This window comes from Heliangelus exortis, chromosome 24, assembly GCF_036169615.1.
Source record: "Heliangelus exortis chromosome 24, bHelExo1.hap1, whole genome shotgun sequence".
NCBI lineage: Eukaryota > Metazoa > Chordata > Aves > Apodiformes > Trochilidae > Heliangelus > Heliangelus exortis.
The window spans coordinates 2,259,889-2,283,054 of NC_092445.1; the positions used below are offsets into that span (position 1 = coordinate 2,259,889).

Below are 23,166 nucleotides of genomic sequence, written 5' to 3' on the forward strand. Positions count from 1 at the left end.
CGTTTCTACACAGCCAAGGGAAAAACTCTGAGGAGGGAGATGTCCCTTTTGGGCTGAGGGTGGAAGCTGATGACTGCCACCATCTGGGGGCGTCGGGATCACGGGGATGTGGCTTCTGGCACAGGAGAGGACTTTGCTGGGGGAAAGCCATGGCTGTAAAGCCTGGAGAAGGTTTATGGAGCAGAAATCAGGTACTGGGGGGGGCAACTCTGCTCCCAGCTCCTGCCTTGGCTGTGGCTCCCAGCATGGGCAAGGACGTGTTGGCCAACCCAGTTCAGGAGCAGGAGCTGATTCAGCAGAACCTTTTCTCCACCCCCTTCTTGGACTTCCCTGACTCCGGGGAATTCATCCTGATGATGTGTGGGGACATCACCTCCTCTTTCTCCAAGCTGGAGGAGGTAAGGGCACAACCTCCCAGCTTCAGCCCTTGGAGCCAAGGCCCTTCCTGTGCCCCGATGTCCCCGTCCCGAGGGTCACCCCATGGATGCCAAGCCGAGGCAGCCAAGTGACACTGATTTACCCACCCTGCTGGGCCTGGCGTTGTCTTTGTGCACTGAAATGGAGGTGACAGTTGTCTTGTCCCCCTAGGGGGGGAAGATGAAGGTCTGGGGGGGTTGAGCTGCCAAGCTCAGCCTTGCTGCTGGCAGGAGGACACCATGCCCAGCTGGGGGGTGGCTTTACTGCTGCCAGGCTTTTTGTTCTGCCTCAGAGCCCTGGTATGGGGGGAGGAAAATGTCCTGGGTTAGAGGCTGAGTTGGAATCTGGAGGTGTGGTGCCCATCCTCATCCCCAGGAGCAAGCCATGGTGCTGGGATGGGTGTCCAGCTGGCTGGCTGGCTGGCTGCCAGGAGGCTTCTTTGCAAGGAAATCCATTTTGCAGCTGGATGTCTGTGTCCCAGCCATGGCCATGAAGCTGCTGTGTGCTGGAGAAGAGGAGGATGGAGGGGAAAGAAGGAGTAGAGGAGAAGGAGATGATGGAGAAGATCCAAGTGATGGAGAGGAACCAGGAGATGGAGAGGAACCAGGTGATGGAGAGGAACCAGGCAATAGAAGAGGATCCAAGTGATGGAGAGGATCCAAGTGATGGAGAAGATCCAAGTGATGGAGAAGAATGAGGTGATGGAGAGGACCCAGGTGATGGAGAGGACCCAGGTGATGGAGAGGAACCAGGCAATAGAAGAGGATCCAAGTGATGGAGAAGATCCAAGTGATGGAGAAGAATGAGGTGATGGAGAGGACCCAGGTGATGGAGAGGATCCAGGTGATGGAGAGGAACCAAGTGATGGAGAAGAACCTTGAGGTGGAGAACCTGGTGATGGAGAAGAACCAGAGTTACCAGGTGATGGATCCAAACCAGGTGATGCAGAGGAACCAACCAACCACCCACTGGGGCTTGGTGGCCTGAGCAGGATGGAGCTGGGGCTCAGCTCGGTGGCTGTGCTGGCTTTTTACTGGTCCCAGTAAGCCTCGGAGTTGCCCTCACCCACAGCTCCACCATGGCCTCGGTTTCTCCTGCTGCACCCCAAAATACCCCGGGGTTGGGATGGGCAGCGGGGGGGTCACAGCCCCCAGGCTGGAACCCACCAGATTTTGGGGGGGGGCGATGTCCTTTAATAAAACCTCAATCCCTGTCGCGATTCCAAACCCTGTGACCCCCCCGCTCCCTCCTGGGGGCGTTCCCAAGGAGACCACGCCTCCCCTAATTTGCATATAGGACACCGCCCGCCCGCCCGCCCCCCCCCTCCCATTGCCGCCCCTTTAGGGCCCCTCCCTGCGCGGGGAAGGAGGAGGAGGAGGGGGCGGGACAGCGTCTGCGGCAGCCAATCAGCGCTCGGCATTTTCCGCGGGAAATCCGAATTTCGCGGGAGGGCTTTTGGCGCTTAAAAAAAAAAAAAAAAAAAAAAAAGAAAAAAAAAAAAAAAAGAAAAAGAGAGATTGGGGCCGAGAGCGATCGGGAGGAGCGGAGCCGGGGGGGGGGGAAAGAGTTGAAGGGGGATAACGCTCCGGGCTGCCCCTCAGCCTCACCCCGCTCGTTTTTGGGGCTAAAAAGCGCTTTTTCAAAAAATTATTTTATTTCTGGCTTGGGTGCTGCCGCGTTGCTTCTCTGCAGGTTTTTTAAAGGCCGGGGGGGGGGGGGGGGCTTGGTTAGCGGTGGGTGTCAGCACCAGGCGGACCTCCCCCCCCCAAAAAAATGCCCCCGCTGATTTTGTGACACCCCCCACTCCCCTTAGGGGAATATCGCGGGGTGCTCCTGCCCCCCCCCACACCCCATCCCCCCCCCTCCGCTTCTCGGAAGGGACTTTGCAATGCTGCGGCTCCCCAGGGGAGTGTCCCCAGCCCCGGGGAGGGGGGGCACCGCCCTGCCCCCCCCGCCCCCCCATCAGCAGCAGAAGGTCATATCGGTGATGGGCTCCATGGACCGGGGGGGTTGCAGCCTGGGCAGCCCCCCCTTCCCCACCGCTTGCTTCACTCCGATCTACACGGCTGGCACTGCTCGCCCGGGGGGGGGGATTTGTGCCACCCCCCAGGGACCCCAACTCAGGACCCTCCGCTCGGCGGGACGGCTGCCGGTAAGGTGCCCCCCACCCCAACCCCTCCTTGGGGGCAGCGCTTGGGTGGGTGGGAGGGTGGGAGTGAGGGGGGCTTCATGGTTGGGAGCAGGGAACCCCCCCCAGCACCCCACTAGCCCTTGGCACCTTTTTTTGGGGTCTGCACCCCCTTCGGGTGCCCGTGGGTCGGGAAGGGGGGGTTGGAAATCAGGAATGGCAGTGAAATGGCTCAACTTCCCCTCGCCCCCTCCCTCCCCTCCCTCCTTCCGCTTTTTCCGGCTTTTTTTCTTTTTTTTTTTTTTTTTCTTTTTTTAAAATTTTTTGGCTCTCAAACAGTTCGGGGTCACACCCCAAAATTCCGGCCTTGGTGCTGGGGTCCCTTGGGAATCTCTTGGCACCTTAGGGAAGGGTGGGCAGGGTGTGGGCAGAGCTGTGGAGGGGGGGGACACTCTCCCTGCCCACCCCCTCACCCCACTCGGTTGCTGTGACCCCCCCCCCTCCCCACAGGGTCACTTGTCACCCGGGGGAGGTTTGGGGTCTTTGAGGGCTTTGTTGCTTGGTTTTTGTTTTGTTTTGTTGTGGGGAGGCTGAATTTGAAGCAATGGGACCCCCCCAATATTGGGTGCCCAGTGGGACCCCTGATGTTGGGTGCTGTGTGGGGAGGGGGCTGCTGGGCCTCTTTGTGTCCCTGGCACCCAGTCCCGGGAGGGTCGGGGTGGGAGGGGGGGGGGGTTAAGGCTGTACTTGCAAAGCCCCTAAATAGGGAAACTGAGGCCAGGGTTGGGTGCTGGCCCTTTGCCCGGCTATCAGGGGGTGCAGGGGGGGCTCTGCCCAGTTTGTCCCCTCCCTCTTGGAGGGTCCCCTCGGCCCCACTGGCAGCTGGCATTTAATTCCTGCCCATCCCATCCGGGCACCCATCCAGCCCCCACTGTGAGCCTCTGTTCATCCCAGGTCCTGGGTGGGATCCCAGACCCCACTAAACTTCCATTTCATGTTTTTTCCAAGGCTCGATTTATTTATTTATTCCCCCTCCCTTTTCCCTGGTCCCTGATGCTCAGTGCCAGCTGGGGTGGGGGGCACAGGGGGTGTCTTTTCTCCCTGCTTTGTGTCACCCTGCCTGTGGGGACAGCTGGGGCTGGTGGGATCCCCATCCTGGGGGGCTCTGAGACCACCTGTTCCTCCCCTCCCCCCATCTCTTTGTCTCCCAAATGTGGGAGATGCCTCATCCAGACCCCTGCCCCCTCCCCCTGAGACACCCCACGAGCTGCTGGTCCCATCCCCACCCACTGGTGATGAGGAGGAGATGGTTTGGGGCTGACGACCTCTGGCATCATCAGCACCCACGCCAGGAGGTGCTCAGGGTGCTCCTCAGGAGGGTGGGGGGGGGCTCGTGTGACACTTGGGGAAGTGAAGTGCTTGGGGACAAGGTGACACTGGGGTGCCTCTTGTCATCACCATCACCCACGGGTGTCCCTGCCACGGGTGTCCCCTGAATGAGTTCCCCGGGGGGGGGGTTGGGGGGGTTTGTCCCTTATGTGCCACCTGGGGACATGAAGTGCTCCTTTATCCCCTTTGGTGGCTTGCGAGTGCCATTCCCCTCTGTCCCCATCCCAGTCCCTGATGCCATAATCCCAGTTCCAGCTCTGCAGGTCCCAGGGGTGACACTCAAGGCCTGGCAGCTGCCCCCCCCCCCCCCTGCTTCCTCCCCCCGAATTTATGGGCACAACCTTTGTGTGCAGATCCGGGGCAATCAGTGAAAGTTTTCTCCTAATTCCTGAGCTGGTCCCACCTGCTCTCTGGGTTTGGGGTTTTTTTGGTTTGGTTTGGTTTTTGGGGTTTTTGGGGTTTGTTTTTTTGCTGGGCGAAGAAGTTTGCCAGGGCCACCTGGGCCAGCTGGGGGGTTGCCCCTCCCCCGGAAAACGGGAGGGGTTGGCTCTCATGGCCCCAAAAATGTTCCCTCCCTCTCTGCTTTGTGGGTGCTGAGGGGTTAAATGCAGTTTGCAGCCTCACCCCTCCCCCCCCGCCGTGTGAACGCGGATAATTAGGAGCCGATCCCGTCCTGGGGGTGCTCCTGGCTATGGGGGGGGGTCTCTCTAGGGGCTGTGGGGTCTCTATAAGGACATTGGTGGTCTCTCTAGGGGCTGTGGGGTCTCTCTAGGGGCATTGGTTGTCTCTATGGGGGCCATGAGGGACTGTATAGGGGCTGTGGGGGTCTCTCTAGGGGTACTGGTTGTCTCTATGGGGCCCATGGGGTCTCTATAGGGGCATTGGTTGTTTCTATAGGGGCCGTGGAGGGTCTGTATGGAGGCCATAAGGGTCTCTATAGGGGCTGTGGGGGTCTCTCTATGGGCACTGGTTGTCTCTTTGGGGGCCATGGGGTCTCTATGGGGGCTGTGAGGTCTCTATGGGGGCCATGGGGTCTCTATGGGGGGCTGTGAGGTCTCTATAGGGTCCGTGGGGTCTCTATAGAGGCATTGGTTGTTTCTATAGGGGCCATGGAGGGTCTGTATGGGGGCCATGGGGTCTCTGTAGGATCCGTGGGGCCTCTCTGGGGTCTCAGGGCTGGGAAGGACCCCTGGAAGGAGGCTGTCACCTCGGTAGGGTCCCGGCTGTCCCTGCCCCTCCCGGGTGTTCAGAGTCCGCCGGGGTTTCGGTGCCTGCGGGCAGGGCTGAGCCGCCCGTGCAAAGAGCACCCGGGGTGAGAGGAGGGTGACAGGAGGGTGGTGACAGCCCCCTTGGGTGCTGGGCTGGGCAGCAGAACCCCGGATTGTGCTGGGGTCACCCCGGGTGATCCCATCCCGCTTTGATCCCATCAAAGAATTCCCTGCACAGGCGGGGATTGGGGGGGGAATTAATTTGGGGTGTAGGGAGCTGCTGGGGGGGTCGCTCGGGGTGGGTGGGAAGGTGGTGGCCGTCGTGTCACCCGTGCTGGGGCTTTTTTAGCCTCCAGCTCCTCTCTGCCTCCCCCTGGGTCCTGCAGGGATGGGGCTGTGGGAGGGGGGGGTGAGGGTGGGTGTGTTACAGCCTTCCCCCCCCCCCCCCATCCCGGGGTGCTCTCCCCATCCCGGGGCCAGGCTTGGGGTCACCCCCTTTCCCCTCCCCACAGTGGGGCTGAACCCCCCCTGACCCCTCAAATCTGTGCATTGTGTCCCCCCCCCTCGGTACCCCCCAAGGCAGGGGGGGGGCTGCACCTGGGGGAGGGGGTTGGAGGTGTGGGGGGGGCACCTTGGCGTGAGCAGTGTCCCCAGCGTGGTGACACGATGCCAGGGTACCCCGTGCCCCCCCTTTTTCCCAACTCCCGGTGCCCATTCCCGGGCAGGAGCTACGTTCCCACGGCCCGGGGAAGGGGGGGGCGGTGGAGCTGATGAGGAAGGGGGGGGCCCCAAAAGAGCCGGGCAGAGCCCGGGCAAGCCCGGGGAAGGCAGCGGGTGGTGTTGAAAGGAAAGGTTGGCAGGAGGAGCCGGCCGTGCCCCCCCCGGGGGATGAGGGTGCTCTGATGCTTGGGTTGGGTGCAGGGTGTAGCCCCTGGCGCCAGGGCTGGGCTGAGCTGGCGGGGGGCCCAGCCTGTCCCCCCCCCCACCTAAATTACCCCTCCCCAACAGGCTCCTGCCCTCACCCACCTGGGGGTCGAGCTACATTCCCCCCCCCCTCAGCATCATAGTGGGGTGTAGCTGCACCCCCCAGCCCAGCAAGCAGTGGGGGGGGCCCTGCCGTGCCCTGGGGGGGGGTCCTGCAGTGTCTGGGGGGGGTTTGCAGTGCTCTGGGGGGGTCCTGAAGTGTCTGGAGGGGGTCCTACAGAGCCCTGAGGGGGTCTTGGGGTTTGGGCTTTGCCCCCCACCGCGGTCCCAGTTTGCTCTGGTTTGTCTCACGCCCCCCCGAAACCCCCCCCGAGTTCTGGCAGGGTTTGGGACCCCCTCGCTGTGCCCCACTCAGCTGTCGTGTGCCTAATCCTGCCCACCACGGGGGGGGGGGCAGCAGCTGGGCCCCCCTTGTCTATTGTCCCTCACTGGTGTGGCCCCCGCCAGCACCCACCCCCCCACCCCCCTCATTGCCCCCCGAACCTCCCATTGGGGAGCAGAGGGTTCCCCTTTTGTGCCCCTTACGGGGGGGTGTCCATGGAATTATGGCGGGGGGGGGGGCAGAGATGGCTGAGGCCACCAGGACCTGTGCTGCACCCGTGCCTCAGTTTCCCCTTTGGGAATGGGGACCCAGGGGTGGCCACAGCCAGTGCTGGTTGGAGAAGCAAGGATTTGGGGTGCCAGCAGAAGGGGGGGGGGTTACAGGATTGGGGGGGGGTGTCCCCTCTCCTCCCCCCCCAGCCCCTGCTGGCAGATGCTGCTGGGGCTGATCCGGGGCAGGTGGTTCCCAGGAGCTCAGTGTTAACCCTTGGGGTGCTGGGAGCTCGGGGGCAGATCCGGGGTGGGAGGGGGGTTGGAGGGGGGGCGGGGGGTGTTGCCGAGGATGGGGGTGCGTTGGCTGGGGAAAAACTCCTCAGGGAAAGGGAGGGAAGGAGCAGATTCCCACAGGAGCTCAGGACCAGCCTGGCTCCCTGGGGGGGCGGAAAACAGCCCCCGGCAGCTCTGCTGCCACCCCCCCCTTTTTTTTTGGGGTGGGAACGAGACGATGCGAGGTGCCCAACCCCACAAATTGGGGTGTGCTCCCCCCATCCCGAGGAGCTGCTGGCAGAGCCACGCCGAGGCAGAGCAGGGAACTGGGGGCCATGAGGGATGTGCTGGGGGGGTCCCTGTGGGACAGCCCGGCCTGGGAGCAGGTACTGGGGGGGTTGGAGGGGGGGACATGGGATGGGGGGGGCTGCTTTCTGTTGTTCTGAAGTGTTTCCCCCCCCCCAAAGTTGTCCTGCTGGGATTTGGGGGGTGGTTTGGGGGGGATGAGGGGGTTGGTGACACCCCCCGGCTCCTCTCTGCTGCCCCCCCCCCCCCCCCCTTTCCCAGGGTCCCCAGGTGATGCTGAAGTTGGGGAGGGGGGGGGGGGGTTGTGACCCTTGGGGACATCCTCGAGGAGCTGCTTGTCCTGGGGAGGGGACAGTGTGCAGGGAGGTGTCCCCTCTGCCAGGACCACCCCCCCCCATCCGGGTTACCTCAGTTTCCCTCCAGCTGGCTGCACGTGTCTGGGGCACCCATGGGGTCCCCTTGGGGGGGTGGGGGGGTGGGTATGAGCCTGGCTGGTCCCAGGTGCTCTGGTGGCAGCTGGGTGCCCTCAGCTGCCTCCAACCGTGCCTGGGGGGGGGGGGGGGACAGGATGAGAGGGGGGGATGTGAAACTCTGTCCCCCAAGCAGCCAGCTGCCGGGGGGAGGACCCAGCCCCCCCAATCCCAGGGCTGAGAATGAGGATCCAATCCCCTCATTCCCAGGGCTTGGGATGAGAATCCAACCCCCCCATTCCCAGAGCTGGGAGTAAGGATCCAACCCCCCCAATCCCAGGGCTGGGAGTAAGGATCCAACCCCCCCAATCCCAGGGCTGGGAATGAAGATCCAACCCCCCCATTCCCAGGGCTCAGGGGGAGAATCCAACCCCCCCATTTCCAGGGCTGGGAGTAAGGATCCAACCCCCCCATTCCCAGGGCTGGGAATGAGGATCCAATCCCCTCATTCCCAGGGCTGGGACTGAGAATCCAACCCCCCCCATTCCCAGGGCTGGGAGTGAGGATCCAACCCCCCCATTTCCAGGGCTGGGAGTAAGGATCCAACCCCCCCCATTCCCAGGGCTGGGAATGAGGATCCAATCCCCTCATTCCCAGGGCTGGGGCTGAGAAGCCAACCCCCCCCATTCCCAGGGCTGGGAGTGAGGATCCAATCCCCCCATTCTGAGGTCTGGGGGGGAGAATCCAACCCCCAATTCCCAGGGCTGGGAATGAGGATCCAGCCCCCTCATTCCTAGGCCTGGGGGGGAGAATCCAACCCCTAATTCCCAGGGCTGGGGGGATCTGTGCCAGGAGCTGGGGTGACTGCAAACCCTGGGGGGGTTCCCTGGGGGGTTCCCTGGGGGGTGCTGTGGGCAGGAAGCCATTGGGGTGGGGGGGGTGTTGTAGGGTTGGGGCCTCCCCCATCTCTTCCCCCCCCACTTCTCCTCGATGTTCCCTCACCCCAAAGTAAGAGGGGTTGGAAGCAGAGGATCCTCTTCCAGCAGCCACCTTCAGGTTGGGGGGGGTTGGCTGATGGGCCTGGGGGGGATTTTGGGGGGGGGGGGGGGGGGGTCTGGCTCGGTCCCACCTTTGGGTTTTCTCTTCTGCTCCAGGCCAAGAGGAAACTGGACCTGGAGGGCCCTGGATTTCGGACGCCCAAGGGGAAGGGCAGGACACAGGGACAGGTCCCCAGCCCCAGGAGTAAGTGGTGCTGGGGACATCTGGGGGGGGCAGAGTTGGGGGGGAGGCCAGTCCCTGTTCTCTGAGCTGCTGCCATGGCCCCTGGTGGCACCGTGGGAACGGTGTCCCCTCCTCAGTCCCTCCTTGCCCTTGGAGCTGGCAGAAAACCCCTGGGGGGAAGGGGGGGCAGGGCTGGGGGTTCTTTCTGGGTTATTTTCCCCCCAGGTTAAGGATGGTCCAGTGGTTAATGTCCCCTGTGTGGCCAGTCCTGGGTCACCTCCATCCCATGGTGCAGGCAAAGGAGAGGATGGGGGGTCTCTTGTGTCCCACTGTGTCACCTCCATCCCATATCCCCACCCTAAGATGATGGGAAGTCCTCTCATGTGCCACACTGTCCTCTCCATCCCATATCCCACCCTAAGAAGATGGGAAGTCCTCTCATGTCCTACACCGTGTCCATCCCATATCCCACCCTAAGATGATGGGAAGTCCTCTCATGTCCCACACTGTCCCCTCCATCCCATATCCCACCCTAAGAAGATGATGGGAAGTCCTCTCATGTCCTGCACCGTGTCCATCCCATATCCCACCCTAAGATGATAGGAAGTCCTCTCGTGTCCCACACTACATCCATCCCATATCCCACCCTAAGATGATGGGAAGTCCTCTCATGTCGTACACTGTGTCCATCCCATATCCCACCCTCAGATGATAGGAAGTCCCCTCATGTCCCACACTACATCCATCCCATATCCCACCCTAAGATGATGGGAAGTCCTTCCATGTCCCACACTGTCCCCTCCATCCCACGTCCCACCCTAAGGAAAACACTGAGGGGGGGGCTGTCTCTGTTTTCCCCACAGCCCCCAAGTCCCCTGGGGAGAGGACCCGTTATGACACCTCTCTGGGGCTGCTCACCAAGAAGTTCCTCTGTCTGCTGAGCGAGTCACCCGATGGTGTGGTGGATCTCAACCGGGCCGCCGAGGTTCTGGAGGTCCAGAAACGTCGGATCTACGACATCACCAACGTCCTGGAGGGCATCCAGCTCATCCGCAAGAAATCCAAGAACAACATCCAGTGGCTGTAGGTGGCCCCGGGGAGGTGGAGACGGGGGTGTGAGGACCCGGCAGGGTTGTTGGGGACGGGGGAGAGGTGGTCGGGGGTTGTGCTGTGACTCAGATGCCACCTCTGCTTGACAGGGGCACCGGGATCTTCGAGGACGCGGCGGTGACGGCGAAGCAGCAGATGCTGAGGGGGGAAGTGTCCCAGCTGGCCAGGATGGAGAGGACACTGGACCAGGTCCTGCAGGATTGTGCCCTGCACCTCCAGCAGCTGGCTGGAGACCAGGCCAACCAGAGATATCCTTGTTCCGGGAAATGGGAAAGGAGGATGGAGTCTTGGGGACAGGGTCTTGGGGACAATGTTGTGGGGACAAGGTCTTGGAGACCTTTCTGAGCTCCTTCTGCTCCAGTTGGCTGCCCTCAGGCTGGGGAGGGATGTTCTGAGGTGACAGCTGGGATAATGGGAGCAACTGGTGGTTGGAAAAGGGTTTTGGGAAGCAGGGATGGCCGAGCCCCTCGGCCACGGGGTGGGATGTGGCTTTGGGTTGTGCCCAAATGGATGGGGTTATTGCACTGGGTTTATAGGGAACCCCCCCCACACCTTTTGGCACGGGGGTGGTGGGGGTTAGGGTGGGATTTTGGGGTCGAAGGGGCTGTGTTTAAGCCAGCTCCCAGCTCTTTTTCCTATATGTCCCTGTCACGCTGGCATATGTCACCTACCAGGACCTCCGGGCCATCAGCAGCTTCCAGGAGCAGACGGTGATTGCTGTGAAGGCTCCTCCAGAGACACGGCTGGAGGTGCCAGACATCAGTGAGGTGTGTGTGGGGCTGAGCTGTTGGGGTGGGGGTCAGGGTGGGGGTCAGGGTGCTGCTGCTGCTGTGTCCCTGCCCTCCTGGGTAGGTTCATCCTCTGGGGTGTCCCAAGGGTGCCAGCCCGGCAGGGTCCGGGGTGGTTCGGAGGTGCCACCAAGGGGTTGTTGGGCCACGAGGGGTGACAATGCCCTCACCTGGACCCTGCATTTTTGGGGTGCTGGGGTAGGGGATGGATGGGTGCTCTTTTGGGTGCCCTCTTGAGCCTTGCTCTGCCTCCTTCCCAGGACAACTTCCAGCTCCACCTGCAGAGCACCAAGGGTCCCATCGAGGTGTACCTCTGCCCCGAGGAGATCCTGGAGGACAGTCCCACCAAGGACCACCCTGTCCCCGACCCTGCCACCTCCCTCCAGGACCACGCCGTGGCCCCGACCCTACCCAACAGCCCTGAGCCAGCCCCACAGCCACCCCACTCCATCCCCCAGAGCTGGGGGGCCATGGGAACCCCCTCCTCACCCCCTCTCAGCATCCCGGGGGGGCCCAGTTCACTGCTGGAGGTGCAGCCTGGACTCCTGGGCTCCCCACCCCATCTCCTGCAGCAGACAGAGGACCAACTGCCCTGCACCCCTTCCCACCTGGACTCGGGACCTTTTGTCACCTTCTCCCCCCCCCTGGAGCAGGACGATTACCTCTGGGGGCTGGAGGGGGAAGGTGTCAGTGACCTCTTTGAGGCGTATGACCTGGGGGACCTGCTGAAGGACTGAGATCCTCCCCCCAGCTTTGAAGCACAACCCCCCCCACTCGTGTCCTGAGTGTGTGGGGTCTCTGCCAGTGGCTGGAGAGCGGGGGCCTGGAGGGGGGTGCTGGCTTTCCTGAAAGGTGATGGTGTTGGGGGGGGGCTTGTGTTGGCTTCTCCTTGGTTTCCTGGGTTGGGTGGCACCTGGGGGCTGTGTTGGTCACCTGGCCAAGTTCTGGGGACACCCTAGGGAGGTCCTGTCCCTGTCTCAGTGCCCCCCAACCTCCCTGGTGGACTGGGGGTGGGTTAGGGGCACCCCTGGCTGGCACAGAAACCTTGTGTTGGCGAAGGGGTGTCATGGACTGGGACCATTCCAGTTGCTTCCCAGTTAGACTGGTTCTGCAGGTCACTTTGAAGAGTGGTTTTCCCCACCACCGTGGCTGGAATATCCTTAAAAAAAATAACCAGGGCACCTTGGGGTGAAGAGAGGATGAAGCTGAGATGGGGGCATCCCAGCTCCAAAAATCAGCAGGTCCAGAAAGTTCTTGTCCTGGCCATGGAGCTGATTCCCTGGGTCCCAGTCCACACCAGTTCCCTCCAGCCTTAGGGAGCCCTTGGTGCTGGGGGGTTGGAAATTGGAGCATAGTAAGAGGAGGGATGTTAGAAACTGGTGACTGGAAAAGGGTTTTGGGAAGCAGGGATGGCCGAGCCCCCTGGATACAGGGTGGGATTTGGGTTGTGCCCAAATATATGGAATTCTTGCACTGTATTTATATGGAACCCCCCCCACCTTTTGGCATGGGGATGGTGGGGGGGTTGGGGTGGGATTTGGGGGGTTAAGAGGCTGTATTTAAGTTGTCCTTCCTCGGGTGGGTCCTCCTGCAGGTTGGCTTTGGGGGTGGTGTGGGGGAGAGTGTGTTTTGGCATGGGAAAACTTGGGGTACTTGATGGGTTTTGTCTGGGAGGGGATGAAATAAAATCAACTTTGGTGTTCAAAGGGCTTTGGTTTCCTCCAAAATGCTGAGGGAGGGGAGGAGGGGATTGGGAGAAGTGTTGGGGTTTTTTTGGGATAAAAAGTCTGTTTTGGGGTGTTTTAACCAGCCTGCTCTGGAGGAGCTGGTGGAGAAGGGAATTGAGATGAAGCTGTGGCTGGGAATGAGGGAAGGGGTCAGAGCTCCATGGGTCAGGGATTTCCAGCCCAGATCTGTCCAGCATGAACCCTCAGCTGAGTTTGAGCCCCTTGGACCAGGAGTGTGGGGAAAGCTCTGGGGCTGGGGGTTGTGTCCCTGTGGGAATTGGGGCCAGGGTTTGTGTCCCTGTGGGAATTGGGGCTGGGGGTTGTGTCCCTGTGGGAATTGGGGTCGGGGGTTTTGTCCCTGTGGGAATTGGGGCCGGGCGTTGTGTCCCTGTGGGAATTGGGGCTGGGGGTTGTGTCCCTGTGGGAATTGGGGCCAGGGTTTGTGTCCCTGTGGGAATTGGGGCTGGGGGTTGTGTCCCTGTGGGAATTGGGGTCGGGGGTTTTGTCCCTGTGGGAATTGGGGCTGGGCGTTGTGTCCCTGTGGGAATTGGGGCTGGGGGTTGTGTCCCTGTGGGAATTGGGGCTGGGGGTTGTGTCCCTGTGGGAATTGGGGTCGGGGGTTTTGTCCCTGTGGGAATTGGGGCCGGGCGTTGTGTCCCTGTGGGAATTGGGGCTGGGGGTTGTGTCCCTGTGGGAATTGGGGCCAGGGTTTGTGTCCCTGTGGGAACTGGGGCTGGGGGTTGTGTCCCTGTGGGAACTGGAGCTGGGACAGGCTTGGATTTGGAGGTTTGGAAGCTGTGTCCTTCACCCAGGGTGCTGTCACCCACTCTTGCCAAGTGATGTCAGGGTGGTGGCAACAGGGCTGGTGGCACCCAGTGATGGCCAGGGCACCACCCAGTGACATCCATGGTCTGGTGGCACCAGTGATGTCTGGGGACACCTGGATGTACCTGGTGGTGGCACCAGTGGTTGTACCCAGTGATGGCCATCACCCCAGTGACATCTGGGGAACCCGGAGGTGGTCCCTGGTGGCACCCAGTGATGTCTGAGGTACCTGCTGGTGTCTGGTGGCACCCAATGGTACAGGTGGCACTTGGGGTGGTGGCATCTTGGTGGCATCACTTGTCTGAGGCGGAGGAAGAGGAGGAGGAAGACGAGAGCCCCGGGCTGGGCAAGCGGGGTGAAGAGCGTAAGGTCCTGTCCTGTCCCACCCCAAAAGGTCCAGGGGCAGCTGGGGGTGTCCCCAGGCCGTGCGTGTCCCGTCCCCCCCCCGCAGTCCCCAGGCCGGCCAGGAGGTGGCAGGGCCACCCCAGCAAAGGGGGTGTCCCCAACCCCGCGCCTGAAGGGACCCCCGGGACACGGGGAGATGAGGGGGAGCTGGGGGTGGGGGGGGCTCAGCCCAGTCAGGGGGGGCTGCAGGGGTTGGGGGGGGTTCAAGGAGACCCAAGTTACCCCTATGGGTGCTCTGCTGAGGACAATGTCCCAACCCCCCCCTCCCCAGGAGGCTCTGGGGGTCCCTGTCTGCTGGGGTGGGGGGAACTCTTAAACATGGGGGACCCCCAAATTCCTCCTCATCCTGCTTGGCTTGGAGCCTCTTAACCCCGTGTCTCCCAGAGGAGGGCACCCAGCACCCCCCGCCTTGCCGAAACCCCCCCGTCCCCCCCCCCCCAAAAAAATGCACCCCAAGGCCAAACTGGGAACCGGGGGAAGGGGGGGTGGAGGGAGTGGGGTCCCCGGGGGGGGGGGCGGTGGGTGCTGGGGTGCAGGGAGGGGAATGCGGACCCGGCGAGACCCCGGGGTTCTCCCTCCCTCTCCCGCTGCCCCCCGAGGGGGGGACAGAGCGGGGTCCCGGGAGTGGGTGCTTGGGGGGGGAAGTTTGGGGTGCAGCGAGACCTTGGGGTTCTCCCTCCCACTGCCCAGGGTTGGGGGTCACTGGGGAGGGGGGGTGGGGGTACAAAGGGGGGGTCCTGGAGCGCTTCGCCTTTAACGGGCGGGGGGGGCGGGGCCGCGCACGTGACGGCGGCGGGAGGGGGGGCGGGGGGGGGGGAAAGAGAAACTCCCCGGTGCGGCGAGGAACGGAGCGGAGCTCCCGGGACCGGGCATGGGGCGTTGAGCCCGGGCCTCTCCGGTACCCCCGGGGCGCTCCCGGTACCCCCTCCCCCCAGTACCACCACCCCCCAGTACCACTCCCCTCCCCCCCCCACCCCCCCCTCCGATACCAATCCCCCGGTCCCCCCCCTCCCGTATCCCCCCCGTATCCCCCCTCCGTATCCTCTCCCGTAACCCCCCCTCCTGCGGTGTCTTTCCCCGGTACCCCCGTCCCCCCCCTTCCCCCCCTCCCCTCCGGTCCCTTCCCGGTCCCCCCATTGCCGCCTTTTCCGGGACCCCCGGTGTCCCACCCCCCCCGTTGTGTCTCCCCCCCCGGTGTGTGTCCCCTCTCCCCCCGTGTGTCCGTCCCCCCCCCACCATGCCCGAGCAGCTCAGCGTGGCCGAGTTTTTGGCCGTGACCGGGGAGGATCTGAACTCCCCGACCGCCGCCGCCTTCGCCTCCAAGATGCAGAAATGCCGGGGGGCTGTGGGGGCTCTGGAGGAGGTGAGTGGGGGACATGGAAATGTGGGGGGGGGGGATGTGTGGGGTTGGGTTCCCCCCCTCTGAGGACACTCCGGCACCCAGAGGGGTTGGTTCGATGCCCACCCTGAGGGGCTTATCCCATCCTCGGGCTGTTTACTGGAGGGGGGGTCGTGTCCCCATCTTTCTCGGCCCCCTTGGTGGGGGTTTTGGGACCCCCCCCCTCGGGTCGGGGGGGGCATTTGCATCCTCCAGGCAGCCCCAGCGAGTGCTTTTTGGGGCAAAACCTGCAAAATTGAGCAACGCTTTACTTTTAAGTCAGTTTTACCTCCGGTTCCTGATGTCACCCGGGGGCCAGGGCATCATCTCCCTGGAGGGGGCTAGGACAATGTCCCCCCCCCGGGGCATCCTGCAGGGACAGAACACGGACCCCATGGCTGTGGCTGCTCTGGACCCCCAGTGTCTGTGGTGTTCCCAGAGAGGGGGAGTCTCCATGTGATTAAAACCAGGAGAATATTTTCAGGCTTCCCCCCCAGCAGGGGTTGGGGAGGTGATGGGGGTGTCTTGGTGTGTCCCCCCCCCCTTTTCTCCCGCCTGGAATAAAGGCAGTTTCCAGCTGGTCCTGTGGCTTTTGCCAACTCCTCTTGGGGAAGGAATGGCTTTGAAGGAGAGCCAGGACTGGGGGGGGGAGGGAGGGGAACAGGGGGGCTCCAGGGGCTCCTGAGACCCCCGGCGACAGTGGGATAAGCTGGAAACGTGGGGGTGTCCCCTAGAGCATCCCAGTCCCCTCCAGTCCGTGCTGGTCCCTTCCATTGGGATGGGAAGGGGAGGCAGGAGGGAGCAGCAGGAGTTTGGTTGGGCTGCTCAGGGGAACAGGGATGGGGGGAGAGGTGTCCCCCGGGAATGGGGGGGTCTCCAGGGGGTCTTAGAGTTCCAGTGAGTGTGGCTGGGAGGTGTGACAAGTGTTGTGTGTGCCACGGGGGGTGTGGGGCTAAACCCCCATCCCACTGGAGGCTGTGGGGGCCAAACCCCTGCCAGGTCTTCAGCGTCCCTGAGTTCCAGGAAAAGGGGGGGAGGAAAATCCCACTATCCCAGCCCCACCCATGGGGGTGTCTCTGGGGAGCAGGAGAGACCCTGTGCCACCAAACTGAGTTTTGGTCTTCTCTGTCCCCACCCTAGATCCTGGCTGGTGGCTTGGGGAGCAGGAGGGAGCAGGAGTTCCTGGCTTTGCTTTGGGAAGGGGTGGCCATGTCCCACCAGGTTCCCCAAGCCACTGTCACCTCGGGGGTTGTCTGTGTGCACCCATCTGGGTGCTGGTCCCAAATTGAGGGGACAGGAGTGACACAGGGGCCAGAGGCTGGTGCTCAACATCAAGGAAACACGCTGGTGTTGGCCAGAGCTGCTCCGTGCCTCAGTTTCCCTCCTGGGGTTAGAGGGCTCACCACTTCCAGGGGGTTTGTGGTGACTTTGAGGTCCTGGGGGCTGCTGAGAGGTAGAACCTGGGGCTCTGGTGGGTTCCCTCCAGCCCTTGGTGCTTGGTTCTGGGTGCTGGGTGCATGTGCAGCATCTCAGCCCAGGCTGGATGGGGTTTGTGGGGGTGCCCATGGCAGGGGGGTTGGGACTGGAGGAGCTTTAAGGTCCCTTCCAACCCAACCCATCCTCTGGTGTCTGGGCTGGGTGACACCACGGAGCCCCTTTGGGTGCCCCAGTCCCCCTGTGAATAACACCGTGTCCCCACCACTCTCTGCACCCCAGGCAGTGCCACCACCTGCTCCCTGGTGGCTCCTTCCCCGGGAGGCACGAGCTGGTGGCTGGGGGGAGGCAGAAGAATGGTCCCCATTGAGCACTGGGGGGGGGGTGGGGGCTGCTCGGGGTCCCCCGTTGGCTCTGGTGCAGATCTCTGTCCTTTCCCTCAGCCCCCTGCTCCTGTCCCTGCTGTGCCCATGGCCTCAGCTTCCCCTGAGCAGGAGCCACGCTGGGTGCTTTGGGGTGGGGGGGCTCCCTCCATCCTGCTCCCCCCATGCAGCTCAGGACCGTGTCCCCACCAGCTGTCCCCATGCCCTGGGGGTGCCAGGGGTGCCCAACCAGTGATTCCCTCTGTGGGTACCAGCCTGGTGCTTGGCTCTGCCTGCCCCATCCCTACCTCTTGGCTTCTCTAAAGAAAGCTCCTGTGGCTGTCCCCAGGCTGTCCCTGTCCCCTCTGCCAGCCTCCTGTGGCTCTGTGAGCTGGCACCAGGGTGGGCACCCCCATCCTGCATGCTGACAGCAGCTGCTTCTTGCCTGGAGATGCAGGCAGAGCATCTCGTGCTGCCTCAGTTTCCCCTGCCTGAGGCTACCCCAGGTTTGGGAGCCTGGGTTGTCCCAAGCATCCATTCCCTGGCATCCCCTCCCAGCCAGGGGGTGCTTCTGCCCCAGCCCACGGCTCCTGGGGGTTTCGGGGGGGTGTGCTTTGGAGCACCCCACTGTAGATACATCATAAGACCCCTCAGGGTGGGGGTTTGGCTCCCACCTCCACCCTGCTCCCCTCCCAGCTGCTTCCTCCTGGCCAAAGCTTGTCCTCAGCATCCCATCCAAGGAGGGCCTGGGAGAGCAGTGCTGGAGCCAGGCTGACCCTGTTGTCAGGAAATGGGCCTTGACATCAGCCTGAAAACCTTCAGCAAGAGCTGGAGAGGGAGAGAGAGAGGGAGGGAGGGAGGGAGAGAGCCTCTTTATTGTAATTCCTCCGTGGTTTCATCCCTCACCCTCCTTGCTGTTCACGCCCTCTAAATATTTCCAGCCTGTTATCATCCCTCTGCTACCTGCAGCCAAGCCACCCTTAACCCTTTCCTGATGCCTGGGGCTGGAGTGGTTGTGATGCTCCACAGGTGCTGGGTTGGTGCTGTGGAAGGTTGGAGGTTGGGAAGAAATTCTTTGGGGTGAGGGTGCTGAGCCCCAGGGTGCCCCCAGAAGCTGTGGCTGCCCCATCCCTGGCAGTGTCCAAGGTTGGATGGGGCTTGGAGCCCCTTGTGCTGGGGGAGGGGTCCCTGCCCATGGCAGGGGGGAGAATGGGGGAGCTTTGGGGTTCTTTCACCCCCAAACCATTCCATGCTCTGTTGGGTTGGGGTTGAGTTTGTCCTGGTGCTTGGGGGGGGCAAACAGGGGCTGCCAGGGATGGAGTGAGGATGGAAGGGGCTGGGATGGGCACAGGGAATCCTCAAAGCAAGCACAGGGTGGAGCTGTGAGGAGGCTCATGGTGCTGGGGCCACGGCCAAAGCCCTGCAGAAGGTGGGGACATTGTGGAAAGCCAGGATTTATGTGATTTAGGTCCCTGTTTGGTGGTGGTGGGAGGTGGGTCCTGGGTTTGGAGCCCTCCGGGGCACCCTTGCAGGTCTCTCCTGGCTGTCCCCAAGCCATGGGGACACATGCTGGGGACAGGCTGCTCTGGGTTAGGTGATGCTTCAGCCTCCCTGGGTTGGCACAACCCCAGTGGGTGCTGGGGGAGGGGAACATCTCCCATGGAAGCTGCTGAGATCCAAAGAGGTGCTGGGTGAACTTCTTCCTTCAAGTCAAAGAAAAACCATGGGGAGCAGCTGGACACTGGGGCTCCAGCATCCCCTGGGATGGCTCCAGCATCCCTGGGATGGCTCCAGCATCCTCTGGGATGACCCCAGCATCCCCTGGGATGGCTCCAGCTCCTCTCCCAGCACCAGGAGCTTGGCTGTTGCCCCACACATCTGCAGGGCAGAGCAGATCCCCTTCCCAGGGCCAGCTGGGCTTGGCAGGGCCACCAAGAGCTCCGTTTGTTTTCTTTCTTGGCTTCCACAGAGCCTGGATGGGGACCAAGCTGTGCTCCAGAGGATCAGGAAATATGTGAAAGCCATTCACATCTCTGGGCTGAGTGAGTTGGGTTTGGGTTTTGGTTTCCTGAGCATCCTCGGGGGGGATAGGGGGGGGTCCCATCCTCCCCCAGCACTGGGCACCTGGGTCCCCATGAAGCACTGGGGAGTTGAGTGGCCATGGGTGCTGGGCAGCCAGCCTGGCAACGGGATGGTGTGCCCAAAACTGGCTTAAAAAGGGGTAAAAAAATAGAAATTATAGAATATGGAAAGGATTTCTAAGGTCATTGAGTCCAGTTGTTAACCCAGCACTGCCAAGGCCACCATTGTCCCTCATCCCCACATCCCCAGGGCTCTGAAACCCTTCCAGGGATGGTGGGGACTCCACCACAGAGTCCCTCAGGCTGGGAAAGCCCTTCAAGATCCCCAAGTCCAACCATGACCCCAATGCTGACCAAGGCCACCCCCACCCCATGTCCCTCATCCCCACATCCCCAGGGCTCTGAAACCCCTCCAGGGATGATGGGGACTCCAGCCCTGCCCTGGGCAGCCTGGGCCAGGCCCTGACAACCCTTTCCAGGGAGAAATTCTTCCCCAGCTCCAACCTAAACCTCCCCTGGCACCACTTGAGTTGTGCCAAAAGTTCCTCTTGTCCCATCCCTTGTTCCTTGGGAGCAGAGCCCGACCCCCCCTGGCTCCAACCTCCTCTCAGGGGGTTGCAGGGAGCACCCCTGAAATCCAGAGCCATGGGGAAGGCTTTGGGACCCCCCACAGCTCTCCTGCAGCAGGATCATCCCCAGCTCTGCTCCAGAGGGATGGGCAGGAGGGTGCAGGCTGCTGGTAGGATCTCCAGTGATGGGGATGCTCAGGGCCACCCCGTGTCCCCCCCAACTCAGCCCACGTGGAGAATGAGGAGCAGTACAGCGAAGCCTTGGAGAATTTTGGGAACAATCACCTCTCCCAGAACAACCACGAGCTCTCCACTGGGTTCCTCAACCTGGCCGTCTTCACCAGGGAGGTCACCGCGCTCTTCAAGAACCTGGTGAGGTTCTGCCTGGGGGGCCAGGGAGGAGCTTTAACCCCCCCTGAGGAGGAGATCGTGGGGCTCAGAACATCTCCACTGCAACCTCAGCCTCTTCCCTCCATCTGGCTGGGCAGAAGTCTCCAGGATCCATCTGGATTTGGAGGAACCGTGTTCCCTCCAGCAATCCCCAACTCCCGGCCTGGGGCTTGGGGACATCTTCCCAGTGCTCCCAGAGCATCCCATTGCTGGATTTGCTGCTCATTCCCAGCTCTGATGCTGGGACTCAATGAGAGGTTGGGGCTGCCCTTTTTTCCCCCCTCTTTTTTTTTCCCCCCCTCTTTTTTTTCCCCCCTCTTTTTTTTTCCCCCCTCTTTTTTTTTCCCCCCCTCTTTTTTTTTCCCCCCCTCTTTTTTTCCCCCCCCTCTTTTTTCCCCCCCCTCTTTTTTTCCCCCCTCTTTTTTCCCCTCTTTTTTCCCCCCCCTCTTTTTTTTCCCCCCCTTTTTTTTCTCCCCCCTTTTTTTCTCCCCCCTTTTTTTCTCCCCCCTTTTTTTCTCCCCCCTTTTTTTCTCCCCCCTTTTTTTCTCCCCCCTTTTTTTCTCCCCCCTTTTTTTCCCCCCCCTTTTTTCCCCCCCCTTTTTTCCCCCCCTTTTTCCCCCCCCTCTTTTTTTCCCCCCCTTTTTTTCCCCCCCTTTTTCCCCCCCCTTTTTCCCCCCCCTTTTTTCCCCCCCTTTTTCCCCCCCTTTTTTCCCCCCCTTTTTTCCCCCCCTTTTTCCCCCCCTTTTTTCCCCCCCTTTTTTCCCCCCCTTTTTCCCCCCCTTTTTTCCTCCCCTTTTTTTCCTCCCCTTTTTTTCCTCCCCTTTTTTTCCTCCCCTTTTTTTCCTCCCCTTTTTTTCCTCCCCTTTTTTTCCTCCCCTTTTTTTCCCCCCCTTTTTTCCCCCCCCTTTTTTCCCCCCCCTTTTTTTCCCCCCCTTTTTTCCCCCCCTTTTTTTCCCCCCCTTTTTTCCCCCCCTTTTTTTCCCCCCCTTTTTTTCCCCCCCCTTTTTTCCCCCCCTTTTTTCCCCCCCTTTTTTCCCCCCCTTTTTTCCCCCCCTTTTTTCCCCCCCTTTTTTCCCCCCCTTTTTTCCCCCCCTTTTTCCCCCCCTTTTTTCCCCCCCTTTTTTCCCCCCCTTTTTTCCCCCCCTTTTTTCCCCCCCTTTTTTCCCCCCTTTTTTCCCCCCCTTTTTTCCCCCCCTTTTTTCCCCCCCTTTTTTCCCCCCCTTTTTTCCCCCCCTTTTTTCCCCCCCTTTTTTCCCCCCCTTTTTTCCCCCCCTTTTTTCCTCCCCTTTTTTTCCCCCCCTTTTTTTCCCCCCCTTTTTTTCCCCCCCTTTTTTTCCCCCCCTTTTTTTCCCCCCCTTTTTTTCCCCCCCTTTTTTTCCCCCCCTTTTTTTCCCCCCCCTCTTTTTTTCCCCCCCCTCTTTTTTTTCTCCCCCCTTTTTTTTCTCCCCCTTTTTTTCCCCCCTTTTTTTCCCCCCCTTTTTTTCCCCCCCCTCTTTTTTTCCCCCCCTCTTTTTTTTCTCCCCCCTTTTTTTTCTCCCCCTTTTTTTCCCCCCCTTTTTTCCCCCCCCCTTTTTCCCCCCCCCCTTTTTTCCCCCCCCCCTTTTTTCCCCCCTCTCTTTTTTTCCCCCCTCTCTTTTTTTCCCCCCTCTCTTTTTTTCCCCCCTCTCTTTTTTTCCCCCCTCTCTTTTTTTCCCCCCTCTCTTTTTTTCCCCCCTCTCTTTTTTTCCCCCCTCTCTTTTTTTCCCCCCTCTCTTTTTTCCCCCCTCTCTTTTTTTCCCCCCTCTCTTTTTTCCCCCCTCTCTTTTTTCCCCCCTCTCTTTTTTTCCCCCCTCTCTTTTTTTCCCCCCTCTCTTTTTTTCCCCCCTCTCTTTTTTTCCCCCCTCTCTTTTTTTCCCCCCTCTCTTTTTTTCCCCCCCTCTCTTTTTTTCCCCCCTCTCTTTTTTTCCCCCCCTCTCTTTTTTCCCCCCTCTCTTTTTTTCCCCCCTCTCTTTTTTTCCCCCCCTCTCTTTTTTTCCCCCCTCTTTTTTCCTCCCCTCTTTTTTTCCCCCCCCTCTTTTTTTTTCCCCTCCTTTTTTTCCCCTCCGTTCCCCCCACCCTTTTCTCTATCTTCTTTTCTTTTCTCCCTTTTCTCTCTTTCTTTTTCCCCTTTTCTCTCTTTTTTTCTTTCACATCAATTGCAGCTCTGATCTCCCTTGCCAAGAACTAAATCAAAGCCAGGCTGAGCAGCCCAGCAGAACCTTGGGAAGCTGCAGCAGAGCAGGGGGGGCTGCACCTTCCCCCAATCCCCACCCCAGGAATGATTTTTTTCTGCAGAACCATCTCAAAGCACTGAGCTGGGGCCCAGCAGCAAAGCCCTGGGGGTCCCAGGACCCTCTCCCCCTCCAGTCCCTTTAACCCCATCCCCAAAAGGGTTTTTTTTTTTTTTTTTTTTTTTTTGGTCTTTTTTTTTTGTTTTTTTTTCCTCTGCTAAAGGAGATTTATTTCTGCTGCCCTTCCCCCTGCAAGAATTTCAGATTTTGGTGTTTCCCCAGCCTGGGCCTCCCTGCTCCTCCCCTCCCCAGCCTGGCAGGGACCCCCCTGCTCCAGGAGGGGCTCAGTGGGAACCAGCTCAGTAGGGTCAGACCAGTTCCTACCCCATGTGGGAAGAGTCACTGCTGTGTGTGTGTCCCCTGGAGCAGGGATGGGTGCTGGGACCCTTGGCTGGATAAAAAAAAAAAAACAAATTTCCCCCCCCTGGGGGTTTCCTGTTCCTCCTGGAGGTGTTGGAAAGGGGGTGTCCTGTCCCCCTCTGGAGTTACTGGAGGGGGGTGTCCTGTCCCCCCTTGTTCAGAGCTGACCCCATGTCCCAGAGCTGGGTTTCCTCCAGGGCTCAGAACCTTTGGGGACCCTTCAGAAGAGATCTGGGTGCACTGGGGGGGGGTGTCCCAGGGCTTCCCAAGCCCTGGAATGGGGTGCTGCCCCATGGGGGGCACGGTGGCACCATAGTAGACCCCCCCATCCTTCCCATGGGTCCTCGTGTCCCCATCCCCTGCATGGTGCTGGTGGTGGCCACGTTGTCCCCAAGCCCCAGGGAGAGGGGAGATGTTGGGAAGCCCCTTTGGGGTCGGGGGGGTCCTTTGCATCCTGGGGGGCTGGGGGAACAGGGATGGGTGCCTGAGAGGGGGACAGGGGCCAGTGTGGCTTGGTGGGGACCTCTGGTCTGGCAGAGATTGCTGAGCAGGGGCCCT

At 61.1% G+C, this 23,166-nt stretch overlaps 2 protein-coding genes across 2 annotated transcripts in view; both read left to right on the forward strand.

Annotated features, from left to right (window-relative positions):
* Positions 1–7,036: 7,036 nt before the first annotated feature.
* E2F2 (E2F transcription factor 2) lies at positions 7,037–12,182 on the forward strand. The gene is made up of 6 exons (XM_071767862.1): positions 7,037–7,319; positions 8,804–8,891; positions 9,734–9,953; positions 10,070–10,228; positions 10,633–10,747; positions 11,029–12,182. Exons 1-6 carry the CDS (start codon positions 7,269–7,271, stop codon positions 11,503–11,505), a joined length of 1,110 nt encoding a protein of 369 aa, XP_071623963.1. The 5' UTR covers positions 7,037–7,268; the 3' UTR covers positions 11,506–12,182.
* A 2,772-nt stretch (positions 12,183–14,954) lies between these two features.
* Positions 14,955–23,166, forward strand: part of ASAP3 (ArfGAP with SH3 domain, ankyrin repeat and PH domain 3) — a 25,063-nt gene continuing 16,851 nt past the window's right edge. The window contains 3 exon segments of the mRNA XM_071767456.1: positions 14,955–15,088; positions 18,869–18,941; positions 19,776–19,921. Of these exon segments, the coding sequence (XP_071623557.1) occupies positions 14,963–15,088; positions 18,869–18,941; positions 19,776–19,921 (345 nt within the window). The 5' untranslated portion in view covers positions 14,955–14,962.